The sequence below is a fragment of the Fulmarus glacialis genome, unplaced genomic scaffold, assembly GCF_000690835.1.
Source record: "Fulmarus glacialis isolate BGI_N327 unplaced genomic scaffold, ASM69083v1 scaffold46969, whole genome shotgun sequence".
In the NCBI taxonomy this organism is placed as follows: domain Eukaryota; kingdom Metazoa; phylum Chordata; class Aves; order Procellariiformes; family Procellariidae; genus Fulmarus; species Fulmarus glacialis.
Window position 1 is genome coordinate 1 of NW_009236100.1, and position 13,491 is coordinate 13,491.

Consider the following 13,491-nt stretch of genomic DNA (forward strand, 5'->3'; position numbering starts at 1 on the left):
ACGTCCAGGCCACCACCCCGCTGGTAAGGGCCGGGCTGCGCTCTGTGCCCGGCCTCTCGCGTCCTTAGGTCGCGGCGTCAGAGCCCCCCGGCTGCCCGTACTGCTGCAGCCGCTGACTCGCCCCTCGGACTCACGGCTTTCCCCCAAAGAACAGGCAGTACAGGGGGAAGGCGGGAAATAAACTTCGTCCCTGTTTTTGCTGGAGCGCTCGCGTGTTTCCCGAGTTCAAGGCTCTCCCTGCACTCCGCGGGATGGCCGTGGATAAAGCAGCGTCATTTAAAGTTCGCTGTAACGACAAACGCTTTTATCTGGGGCACAGGGGAAGTCTAGGTCATCCTCTAAAAGGCCTCTGAACTTCTCTACGACAGCCTCATCGCTGCCAACTCTCTGCCGCACCCCGGGGCGTGCGGAGGCTCGCTGCTTCCGTTGGTGTTCTGCGGGTGCGCTGCGGGGGGGGAGCAGTGGCAGGGCAGCATTAGAGCTTGCACCGAAATCTGCAGGGATGGGTATTGCTTTGAGGGGCAGTAAGAAATTCATTTAACCAAAATACTTACCTGTATAATTTTTCCTGACTTTCTAAGACCTCGTATTTCTTCTGCTCAGAAAATCCCGTTCTTCTGTGGTCGTCTTGATGCAGATCGAGGTTACGTGGAAGGGCACAGCACATAATTGCCAGATACTTGTGCTTGCCGGAGACTGTGTTGTGTCTAACATGCAGTGACCTCAAGTTTTCGAGATCTGGCCTGAGCTAAACCTAGACACTGCAGCAGAAGTGCTGCTAATCCTGGGGTAGAGGGAGGGTGTGTGTGTAGAGGGGACAGAGATGCTTTTCCTTCTCCATTTCTAAGGTCGGGTGGTTTGTGTCCCACAGGATCCCAGAGTCCTGGACAGCATGCTCCCGTACCTGACGGCCTACTACGGTAACCCCCACTCCAGGACCCATGCCTATGGCTGGGAGAGCGAGGCCGCCATGGAGAAGGCAAGGCGGGTGAGTCTTTGGCTCTCCGCAGTTGAAATGGTTTTGCTGCTGGCGAGGAAAATCGGTGTCGAAAGAAAATCAAAAACAATGATAAAACTGTTGTAGTTAGTTAGTTGTCTGTGGGCTGGATTTAGCAGCTTCCGCTTTGCTGAGCTATACTTTAGCAGATTTATTGCAAGAAAAAATAGTGAGATTAGAGCAACCGAAATGGCAGAAACCAATACTTTAGGCAAAGGTGCTTCAGGATTTTTGGTTTCTCAAGGTCGCAAGCGTGCTGCTGCAGTAATTGGGCTAACTTCATATTTTACCATTCTCCTAATCTTACGTATGGGTCTTTGTCATTTTTTTTGGAAGTAATATGTGCTGGGTTTTTGACTACTTAACTTTTATCTTCTTTTATGACAGGCTAATGCTTAATATCACTACTGCTAATGACTATGAATTCCTTATGTATTTTGTATTAATGCAGATACGTAGACTATTGACTGTAGCATAACTTTGTTAGGTACTAGCTGTAATCCTTTCGAGGCTCAAGGAAGTATTCTTGAAAACATTTTGCATGTGTTTTGCATTTTATCTTAATAAATCAAATTTGTATTTCTCTTTAAACAGCAAGTTGCGGATTTAGTAGGAGCTGATTCAAGGGAAATTATATTTACCAGTGGTGCAACAGAATCAAATAATATGGCAATTAAGGTAAAAGGTTTATACTGATAGTTATTTATTATGTTAAAATTATGCTCTTAAGAACCGTATGCATCTTTCAACAGTTTAAATGTTAATATGTTGGCCTAGTTAGCAAATATTTGCATGCCTGTGTTTACTCCTTGTGGTATTCTGCTACATACATGGAGGAAATACTGGGATGTTTTGGTGCCCAGCACATGATTTTGAGGACAGAGTATGATACTCAATGCTTATCTTAGATGCACCAAATACATCCTTCTGCTTACGTAATTAAAATCTTTATCATGAAATATAGTGGAGATTCTGATTACAAACTTTTTTCTGACTTAAGATTAGGAAGTGTTTAAACTTTAGTATGTGGTTGTTCAGACTTCTCATTGTATATGACTCCATTGCAAATGTTTTTAAAAAAGTTTTTCTGTTAATAATGTCTAGAACTTACATCAGTTAACATTTTCACAGGCTCTTTGAAAAGTGAGATGCTTTGAAAAATGAGTGCTGATGGAAATATGTAGTGTGAATTACATGTTCAGTACCTTTTAGGTTCATGACTTTGGGCAAACGGGGAAGATCCAAATGAATTATATCTAAGTAGTAATTTCTTGTTTCCTATCATTTTGTGTAAAGCTTGCTTTCTTCAGTGGTCTAATGGCAAATTTCTTGTTCATGGATTGTGCCTGACAGGGTGTTGCGAGGTTCTATAAATCCAGAAAAAAGCATATCATTACTACGCAAACAGAGCACAAGTGCGTGTTGGATTCTTGCCGTTCCTTGGAGACAGAAGGTTTTCGAGTCACATATCTACCTGTTAAAAAAAACGGGCTCATAGATTTGAAGGTAGGTTGTTTACTGACAGAAAGAAAGTGAAAATAGAAGAGGTTTTTGCTTCAAATTGATGCTAGAGAGGACCTTGTGTTCTCCTGGTGATAAAGAGGAAAGGATGATAAGTATCAGAAGGTAGAATGAAAGTCACAGTGAAATCTCTGTCACAGCTGGAGAAGGATTTTCTGTTCTGGCTGGTGCTCTAGACTTTTTCTCAACCAAAACATCCATCTCTTATCCCGCTGTTCACCTGCTGGCCTCCATACCCATGCAGGTGGAGCTGTTGAATACTCTGTAGAGAGCCTAGTACATGATTAGGATGGAGCTGGCTTTGGTACAGGAGTTAGTGGTGAAATTTCATGACCTGAGCTACTCAAGGAATCAGACACAGCAATTACAATACTTGACTGTTGACCATGAACTGACCCTTCTGGGTGTACTGGCCACAGTCCTGGGATTTAGAAGTTGTATATGCTTATTTCATCGTTTGTGTCATGTAATACAGGACAGCATCAGTTTTATATGTAGCCCCATCATCTGGCTTGGAGAGATGTTGTGTGTATGTGGTGGGGTAGAGGGATCAAGCCTGCAGGCACAGAAGTGTTAGTCATGTTCTCTGAGAACTTTGCTGGCAAACTCCTTCTTCGCATGATGCTTTCTTGTATATGGTGTGGTTCCTTTATAGCCAACCTCACTTTGTCTAGATGTGGCTTAAGCTGTTTTGTGGGTGGTTAATTCATTAAAGAAAATAGTTCAGAGGAATATATGAGAACAAGCCTGTTCTGACTTGATTTAATAAAGTCAGGTGGCACAGTGCATACCCAGGTTAGGGTATGCAGAAATGCAATTGATCACGCTCCTCTTCCTACAGGAATTTCGTTTTCACGTGGATTAGTGCTCTCACCAGGACTGTGTGTCAGAACCCAAGGGGTTTGTTGGTAATGCGCTAGTTAGGGGGCTGGTGGTTAAGATTTGCTAGCAAATTGAAGGTTGCACAGGAATCTTACTTCTGCTGTTAGTCACAACTTCTGTCTGTTTGCATATTTCACCAGGAGTTGGAGGCTGCGTTCCAGCCAGATACAAGTTTAGTTTCTGTAATGACTGTGAATAATGAAATAGGAGTAAAGCAGCCAATTCATGACATTGGTAAGTACACCATGGCTTCCAGAGGCCAGCTATTGTCGCTTCTCCTTCATTTTACTTAGTATTTTCATAGCCAAGTGCTACTGATGCAAAAGATGACATGTAGTATAGTTAAGGAATAAATAATAATGCTGTCCCAAATAAAAACTCATTTTAAAAGGGAAATGAGGATGAAATTCAGTACTTTTGCAATGAGTATTGCAGCAATTATAGCCTTGTAGTACAGATCAGCTGCAGTGTTTCTAGTTTCATTCTGAATTGTATGATGGATGAAAAAATTGCACAGAATAACTGGCCAAATTGAGTTTACATACTATATGATTTATTGAGCACTTGTAGTGCTCAAGAGGAGAAATGTGCAGAATTTGGGGCAGGAGGGGATGGTGAGCACCACACTTAGACACCCCTTCACCCCCAATATTGCCATATACAGTCATGAACAATTGGTTTGGAGGTCAAATGGCTGCTGAAGAGCCAGGTTTCTGGAACAGGAGGCAGGGAGAGGGTGAGCCAGGCTCTGAGCAGGCAGATGGAGAGACAGGGACCTCAAAGCAGGTGAAGGGAGAGCTGGAGAACCAGGGTCGTTGGAGCAGGCAGGGTGAGCAGGTGGCCCACATATGCAGCTCCCTGGATCCAATGGTCATTCCTTGATAATGTTTCCCATGACAGTGACAAAACACCTCCCCTGCCCCCTTCATATTCAAGATGTCCTTTCATAAGATGTTTGAGTCTTTAGACAGTTTTTAGGCTTTGGTCTCTGCACTGGAGTTTATACTGCATGGTTCTGGAGCGCATTGTTTTCTCAGGCAGTGGCAGGCATTTTATCCTGTTGTGTAGCTGATTTTCCTCTTGCTTAGCTGCTGCATTTTTTTTTCTTTATTATGCTCAAAGCAGCATTTTCCTCAAGGCTCTTCAGGTTATATTTCTTCATTGACAAGTAATTGACCATCAGTGAGTTGCTTATAGCCCTGAGGACTCTATTTTCCTCCTGTGCTTATATTGTCAAGGCTGTTAGTGTTGTCCCGTGCTTAAATGCCAGAGATACCTGGTACCAAGCTCTGGTTCCCACAGTAAGTTCTCGTAACACTTTGATAACAGGTCTAATAGGCCAGGACTGGGGCCTTGCAGAGGTAACCTAATGCCTTGTTAGCGAAGGCCTGTGGCATGATATTAGCAGTAGCAATGCCGTTCTTGCTGGACCGCAGGAGGACAACTTCTCCTTTGAAAGATAATGCTGAACTTGTGCAAAGGTCTGGGATGCAACTGTGCTAGGTACGGATTCTGTGGAAGATGGGTTGTGAGTTTTTTGATGACAAAAATAAATAATATTTAAGTTCACTGCCCATGAACATTACATTATTTTGTTCCTGAGTGTATTTTACCTCTGGATGCAAAAACATTGATTACAGGCTTGAGTAACTTTAGGTGGGAGTAATCAGCCTGTGTGAGGACTAGTGACAATTCTGAGAAAAGTTTTGAAGCAGAGTATTGCAGAACTTGGACAATAGAGGAAATGGCATAAAAATACTTGGCAAGTATAAACTTGAAAGTAAGGCTGGCTTGTACTGGACTGATGTTGAGAAGAAAAAGAATCAAGAAAAAAGATTTTCATTTTGTCCAGCTGTGGAGTCATCCCCGTGGGGAAACTTGGATGTCCCGTGCAGCCATTTGTACTTAAACTTGGTAGGTGTGGGTTTGGAAACAATCTCACTTCTTAACAGCAGAAGACTTTTTAACTTCTCAACTGAAGAAATTCACTGTAGTCTTACCTGCTGACCTGTCTAAACCTGTGCCCAGCTAGGCATCACCTAGAATAGCTCCTACGCAGCTTAAGACACTTTACTGTAAAAGAAACATGACAGCACCCATTTCTTCCTTTGTCACCTCAGAACTGGTCCCTGCTATAAACCAATGCTTTAGATTCGTTGTTGGAATCATTGGAATCATAACGATTAGATGAGATAATGTGGGTTTTTTTGCTTTTGTGTTTTTATTACAGGTGAGATCTGCCGTGCACGTAAGGTTTTCTTCCACACAGATGCTGCACAAGCAATTGGTAAAATTCCTATGGATGTCAACAACATGAAAATTGATCTAATGAGCATCAGTGGCCATAAAATTTATGGGCCCAAAGGTACTTACTAAAGTGCTTTTCTAGAGAATTGTTGTTTCCATGCCTACCTTAAGGTAACTGCACAAGGTATGAAGTCAAACCTGTCTGTCATAGTGACTGTTACTTAAACTGTAGAAAACTATTCTAAGACAGGTATTGGACTGACTTTGGAGTAGTTCAGGCACTGCTGCCAGACTTAGAGCTGCGGTAAGTGAATCTTCAGTGATGGTGGGTTGGGAGGTGGCTTCACCAAAGGAAGAAACTGTATCTTACAATGGTGGCAGCATTAGGAGGTGTGGCTTTTCAGGAGTCATCTGCTTGGTGTGAAGCAGCATTGATGCTGAAATGGTTGAAATAGGTTATAGGGCAAAGTTTAGACCCAAGTGTAACTTGCAACAAGGAGATCAAAAGGTAACTGGAAAGTTTAAATTCTTAGTGATTTTGGTTGTCTTCTACTTCCAATGGCTTCCTCCCCCAACCCCATTTGTGCATCTTCTTTGCAGAAGGGGGTTTAAAATCTGGCTATGGATTTTCTAGTTGACTCCCAAATAGTAAAAGTTCAGCTATTATCACTGTCACAGCCCATTTAGTTTGTAACACTGGATGTAGAAAGACATAAATCAGGTTTGCTGTATTCTGTTTGCTACTCAGAAACAAAAAGGCAAAATTATTATTTTTTCAATATGTCGTCTTTCTCTGTACGAGCTCTCCTGAGAGCTGAAGACATATCTCTGGATGAGGACTAGATTTTCAACCAATAACTTTGGGCAGGTGACAGACATAAATTTTCACAACTTACTATGACCAGAAGTTGCAACCATTCTTCCTGTGGTGACAGTCACTTGTTAGGTATGCCAAGGCACATGAAGACATGGAAGTCAAGTTTCTAGGTGAGGAGACTAGAGAGTGAAATTGGCTGGCTGTCAAAACTGGCTCATCTTATCTGCCCATTGGAAATTGGTGCCACTGATGAGTCTCCGTAATTAGAAGAAAGGGGGAGGACTCCTGGGAGTGGTGCTGCCCTGGGAAAGGAGTTCTTCTAGAGCTTTCAGTTGGAAGTCAGTAAGGGAACATCAATGAATGAAATACCTGCACATCAAAACTTCAGTGCAAAGGGATGAACTTCAGCTGTGCACAGGAATTGTGAGAAGTAAGGGAAGTACCGAGTCCTTCAGTGGCTGAAGCATGCTGGGAGAAACTGAGCTTCTCCCATGGCTGAAGCTCTGGGAGCCTGAGTGAAGAGGAACATGAACGGTGGGAACAAACACCATTTCCTAGAAAATACTGTGCTTCTGTATGTGTTCTGTACGTTTTTCTCCCACGAAGTGTCCAAATACGTGTTTGCTGTGGAAATAAGGAATGTTTCCAAACCTTGGAGTCCCTTTTCATAATTTCAGAACTGGGGGTGTATACTAAAACAGCTTTCCTTCTTTTCAAGGGGTTGGTGCTATCTATGTTCGCCGTCGACCACGCGTCAGGCTAGAACCCCTGCAAAGTGGGGGAGGCCAGGAGAGAGGACTGCGGTCTGGGACTGTGCCCACTCCTTTAGCAGTGGGCTTGGGGGCAGCGTGTGAAGTGGCACAGCAAGAGATGGAGGTATGTGGGAGAAGGTATTTGTCCTGGATTCCAGAAAATAATATAACGGGGCCAGTGAGGTCTTAGATTCCTTAGGTCTTTTTGTGTCCATGTGCCTGAATTGAATTTGATTCTCATGTTGTAACATTAAGTAAATGTTTTGAGATCTTCAAGGATGTTTTTAGGTAATTGGAAGTTGATTTTCAGCTTTTCTTAAGTTTCTTTTTTCTTGAAGTGGTTTGGATCGTTGGTTTCTACAGCAGGTTTACAGTTGACAGTTTTAGTGAAATACGGCTTTAAGTGCTTGTACTCATCTCTCCATTCTGCACACATGTATTAGCATCTCTGAAATGGAATAAATCATGTTTTTGTAATGTATATTGAAAAAAAGAGACTTCCTAGTCCATTATCATACCTACTAAATGTATATAAGTTCAAGTTTACTGCAGCTCTGCAACTAAGAATGTTTTTTTTTTTTTCTTAGCTTGGACAGTAAAGTTTATTTGCTGGGTCTGGTATCTGAGCCTCTGTGTGCTGCTATATCTGTTTGTGGGCACCAGTGCATTCCTTACAGCTGGATGTAAAAATCCTTTAATATAGTGCCAGTGGAATGCATAAGCCAGATATCTGTACACATAGGATCAAGCTTTTTCCTGGGAGACAGGCAGAGCTCTGCCGTCTGAGCTGGGTGGTTATGGAAGCCTTGTTAGAGGCTGGAGAGCCTGCAGAGCCTGAATTCTTCACGAGCCTCAGATCTGGATTCTCTTCCTTGCCTGGCAAAGTTTTGACATTTCTAAACCAAGGAATATTTGAGATAGCCTTGTTTTCTTCTGAAGCTTTTTCAAGCACGTAAACAAGCATGAATTGCATGTGTCTGTCTGGCCATTTCTGTGTACCAGGGCTAATACAATACCTTACTGCTTTTTTAGTGTAAGTGACCTCATTTTTTAGTCTACAACGAGACACTGCACGTGGGCAGTTGTCATTGTGTAGGTTATGTGTTGTAAAAGCTGAGTTCACAGTAATTTGCGAGTCCATGTCTTTATGTAGTAGAGTTTGAGAGCTCCTAGGGAAATAAGGGGCACTTACCATAATAGATGCCCTTTCTTGTGTTGTAAAATGCGTCATCTTATGCATTACCTAACTTGTCTATAAACACAAAGACTCAATGCTTTTACAAAAGCCAATTTGGCAGCTTGTATATATAGATCTTTCTGAATGGTTTGGAGGCTGAGCTAGCTACGACGAAACTGGTAATTCTTTTTTAAAACAGTCTCTAGAGTAGGCAAAGTTTGACAGTTTCTTTTTAAGTTTCAGATGTGTTCTTCCTCTAGTCTAAGCAAACCCAGCTATTTCAGTCTTCTCACGGCTGGTGACATAAAGCAGTTTGAGTGAGGTTAAACTGTACCCTGTTTATTATTTTGATCTCTTTTCTGGTTTCTTTGCTAGTATGACCATAAGCGAATCTCACAACTGGCAGAACGACTGGTTACAAAAATAATGAGTGAAGTTCCTGATGTGGTTATGAATGGAGATAGAAAGCATCGCTATCCAGGTAACATTAGCAAAATCCTGAGCCCGTTAGAACCGTCTGGCTCCTCAGTGTTAATGGCCATGACTTAATAATGCACTTTAGCTACACATTGTGCAAGTACTGCCATGTGGAGTAGGATTTGCCCTAGATTTCAGTTGATGGAAATTTTTTTTGTCTATTTAATTTGTTTGTTTGTAGGATGCATCAATTTATCTTTTGCATATGTGGAAGGGGAGAGTCTTCTGATGGCTCTGAAAGACGTGGCTCTGTCTTCAGGAAGGTAGGTGGAATATGTGGGGAGGATAGCAGTGTATTTTGGAGAGAAAATAACATCTGCTAATGGAGGTACAAACTAAGGAGTCGTCTCTTCTGTGCCCTGTATTTGCGTATTCAGTTAATGAGTCAGCCTGGCATTGATTGCATTCTAAGATAGTGTTTCTCTGAAGTGGCACATTTCAAATGAAGGTCAAATTTACTCATCCTGAAAGCAAAAAAAAAAAAAGCAAAACCCCAAAAAACCGCCAAACAAAACCAGAAAAACCAACCTAGAAATTCCTACCTGCCAGCCTTGCAGACTGGTTACCTGCGATCTGAGTACCCTTGGCTTGTAATTGCCGGTGACACTTCAGTTCTAAAGGCTACCAGCATTTGAGCAGCTTTTGTCCTGAGGAGGGTTTCACACAAGTGGCAGATCGTTAACTAGAATCTAGTGAGGCTAGACAAATACCTGAATTAAATTAGCTCATAGTGCCTGTGTTTAATGCAGAAGCAGAAAGAAAATTGAATACACTTTTATGGAGCTCTGTTGACTCTACAGGAGTGACGAGTAACATTTCTGTTACTAAGACAAACTTGATGCTCATGATGAAGTTAATGGATTGTAAAGATGCCCTCCTTTCCTCACCTTTGAGAACAAAGCGGTCAGCATATCTTAATTAGAAATATGTTGGCACTATGAACAGGAAGAACAAGTCTCCACAGGACTGTCTCTGAAGCTGAACACTTCTGTAATTTGAAAATCTCTTCTGAGGCTCTGCTTTGTGCTGCATGTTGCTACCTGTAAAAATTGAGTAACAACATGTAACCAGTTTTGCCTACTGCTTCAAGATGGAAGTTCTCTCTACTGGTGACTATAACTAGATCATCTTGCTTTGGATTCCTCTGTACACTGTTTTTCATTTATTTGTTCTGCTGCCAAACAGCAGCTTGTGAAGTCTTTTTTTCTTTTTTAATGTTCCTGTTGGTATGTTACCTTCTCTGGCTAGTTCTGTCTTGGCTCCTTTGTCTTTTTCTCATGGCCTTCATTTCAGCTACCTCTTAGTCTGCATTCCATTTATTCTTACTGCGTTACCTGTGTTCTCTCTTCTTACCTCATGGTCCTAACTTATTACCCTCATTCCTCTCTAATGCCTGCCCCTTCCAGTCTTTTTCTTCAGCAGCAGAAATACCATTCTTCTTGCTTGTATTCACTGGTGGTTTCTAAAAGGCTGGGGCAGCTGATACAGGTTGTTGTAAAGGGTCATAGTAATATTAAATGTCTGTAAGTGACCTGTTCTTTGTTGGAGGAGATTAGTGAAGTGTTCCTTCAGTGTAGCATCTGCACATGAACAAAAGTTTGAAATTTGCCTGCCTTCTCTTTCCCCAGTGCTTGCACATCTGCTTCTCTGGAGCCTTCCTATGTTTTGCGGGCAATTGGAACAGATGAAGACTTGGCTCACTCATCTATAAGGTGCATGGAGTGGTCTTCCCTAATGCTTCCAAATATTTTTCTTTTCTGCTAAAAGTAGGTGGTGGATTTGTTCCACCCCTCCATATGCATGTTATTCTAGCCCTTACTGGTTTTCTTTTGGTTTAGATTTGGCATTGGTCGTTTCACTACAGAGGAAGAAGTAGATTATACAGTGCAGAAGTGCATACAGCATGTTAAGAGGCTGAGGGAAATGAGGTGAGCTATCTTCTTTTTGAACGTAAAGACTTCTTAAGTATGATAATAATTGAAAGAGTTGGATTTAGTTGAAAGTAATTGTTTGCTTCAAAAATCTGGTGGTGTCTCTGTATATAAGCAAGCAGTGTAGCCAGAGTGGGTAATGGGCCTGATCTTAATAGTAGTGACAAATTTTTAAGGAAAAAAACTTGATAACAAACCTTCTTCCAGATCCTGCCCTTATCAGGGAAAGAATACGAGTAGGGCAAGCACATAGGGCAGTACCTAGAAGTTTCTAAGCCAGAGATGGTATTACTGAGTTTATGGATTGATAAGTTGTTGTATTTTGGTGAAACTGAAGGACTCCTGACTCATCTGGACTGTGTCAAATGCAAGGAGTCAGTCTCCAAGAGACACGAGTACTTTATGCCTAAAGTGGGAGCAGGAAATGAGGTGGAGCACCTGCCCTCTCACCTCTTGTATTTTGGGCTGAGGACACAGTTGAGGAATGATCGTCTGAAGCTCACTGACCTCCAGAAGGGGAGGATAGGTATCTCCTAATTTATTGTGTAGTTGATGAAATTGTCTGTTTGGTTATTGTTGATGTTGTCCTGTGCATTTTAGATAGCCCTCATTTTTCCTTTCTTTACAGCCCCCTCTGGGAAATGGTGCAGGATGGAATTGACCTCAAAAGCATTAAGTGGACTCAGCACTGAGAAAACGTCGCTATCCATGGACTACATATGGATGTGGATTGAAATGCATTTTCTGTACATTCCTGAACAAATTACGCAGCACTTCTGTTTTTTGACACTTGCAATTCGACTGGAAAACTACCTTTTCTGATCACAAAGTCTAAGAAGCCAAAAATGAAACTAGTCTTTATCCTGGAGAAAGGCAGGATGATGTAACACCCATTGCATTTATATTGACACACAGAAATTTGTGCTGAAACATAATTTATTTTCTAATAAGAAAATGAAATCAGTGTGTTACTCCTGGGCCAGTGGAATCCTGGTGAGAGGTTGTTGCTTCTCAGTGCAAAACATCCCGTGTAGCTGTTCTGTTTGCAGCACAGACCTATTGCCAGGCCTCCCGTTCTTTCTGTTTGAGGCGGGCATCCTGCAACAGCAGCTGGTTTTGTGCTGCTGAAATGCATTGTACTGCCAGAAATTCTCGGATAGGAAAAAGCTTGGCATTTCTAGAGGAAAAGGATGCTCAGCGTGGCTATGTGCCTTCACAGTTAAGTTGTACATGCAGTTAAGAACAATTTTTTTCTAAAACTGAGTATTTTTGGCTCTTTTTCCTTGGTTTTATCTTTTTTTGGGTGATGCTTCTAGAGACCAGTGTGCATTAATCCAAACCATTCTTCTGCATTACAGAGTTTATGATGCAGTGATGATGCACTTTGCTGTCCCCTCCATTGTGTTTTTTCCATGCAATTGTTTTCTAAGTTAGGAAAAAAACTTGAATGACTGGAGGAGGGGGGTAGGCAGAATATGTCAGCTTCAGTTGCAGTACCAGTTTAGTTGGAACACGAGTGGTGGAGGTGGTGGGGAGAGCAGATAAAGTGCAATGTCTTAATGCAGTCTGGGTTTTTTGTTGTTTTGAGTTTTTTTTCTTCTGTTGTGATAGTCCTTTGCTGTTACTCAGAGTTTGCCTGTGGCTGTTGGCTGTTGGCTTCTGTCACTTTAGGGAGTCTTGTCCAGTTGAGCCTGGATGTTTTGTCTGGAGATCAGAACATGAGGCTCTGGATATTTCTCTGCTGACAGACTGTACTTCTGTCTGACTAGAGACTTGCATGGGAATCTGTTCCCTGCAAATTCTGGGGGAAAGTGTCTGTTAAAAAGGCGTTGATGAGATTAATTCATATCAGTGTTTCTTCTTTCTTACCTTTGTTGCTCTTTCCAGTAGGAAACTTAACCCCATATTATGAAGTGCCTTTGTTTCAATTGCATAAGCAGACAGCTCTCAAATTAGTTTTGTTGATTGATGGATGATTAGCTGCTGAATTTAATATATCCTATAGACAGTACGTCTTCAGTTCTAGATGGTATCTACCTCGAGGATGAACCATGTAATGTAAAAGCTGGAGCTAAGTCTCACAAGGTGGATTGTGTTACAGAAGCTTGTTCTTTTTTTTTGTTACCAAGGACAGATTTGGTATTTGTAATGCAAAGCTAATCCTCAGTTGTTCTATTTGAAATGATTTGCTTTAGCAGTTTTAATATTGTAGGGCTGGCACCTTGTATTTCGTCAGAACATTTTTAAAACTACTGTATGCATAAATATGTTTTAGAGGTGTTGTATGTACTATGTTTTATCCTTGGGCCATATATGTTTTCTGGATTAAGCACGTGATAACACCTTCCCAGCACGTTTTAGAATTATATGTTTATGAAATTGTTCTTTCTGTTTCATGGATGATAAAAAATATAGATAAGACTTAAACTTGGCTACTTTCAGTCTTTTCGGATCCACCTTTCTGGCTGAACTATGCAGCACAAGCGGTAAATTGCTAAATTGCAGCCTTTCATTAGAGAACAGAGAAAGATAAACTAAGTTTTCTGTGAATACTGGTAGAAGCTCTTTCTGTCATCAAGTTGACATTTGACTTTCGATGAGTCGGTCTTCTCAAACTCAGTGCCTGATCTGAGCTAATTTTTTTTTTTAACTCAAATAGCTTAAATTGTGATTATTTTGAGAAAAGGGAG

The 13,491-nt window shown here is 41.6% G+C and overlaps 1 protein-coding gene across 1 annotated transcript; it reads left to right on the top strand.

The window, feature by feature from the left end:
* Window positions 1-5: 5 nt before the first annotated feature.
* On the top strand, window positions 6-11,783 carry NFS1 (NFS1 cysteine desulfurase; the record flags this gene model as incomplete). Its single annotated transcript, XM_009586247.1, has 12 exons — window positions 6-23; window positions 872-988; window positions 1,592-1,675; window positions 2,351-2,503; window positions 3,541-3,634; window positions 5,631-5,765; window positions 7,183-7,340; window positions 8,769-8,874; window positions 9,052-9,133; window positions 10,499-10,582; window positions 10,709-10,798; window positions 11,430-11,783. Coding segments are annotated over 12 exons (1,185 nt in total), but the record flags the coding sequence as incomplete, so codon positions are not given.
* Between the last annotated feature and the right edge of the window lie 1,708 nt (window positions 11,784-13,491).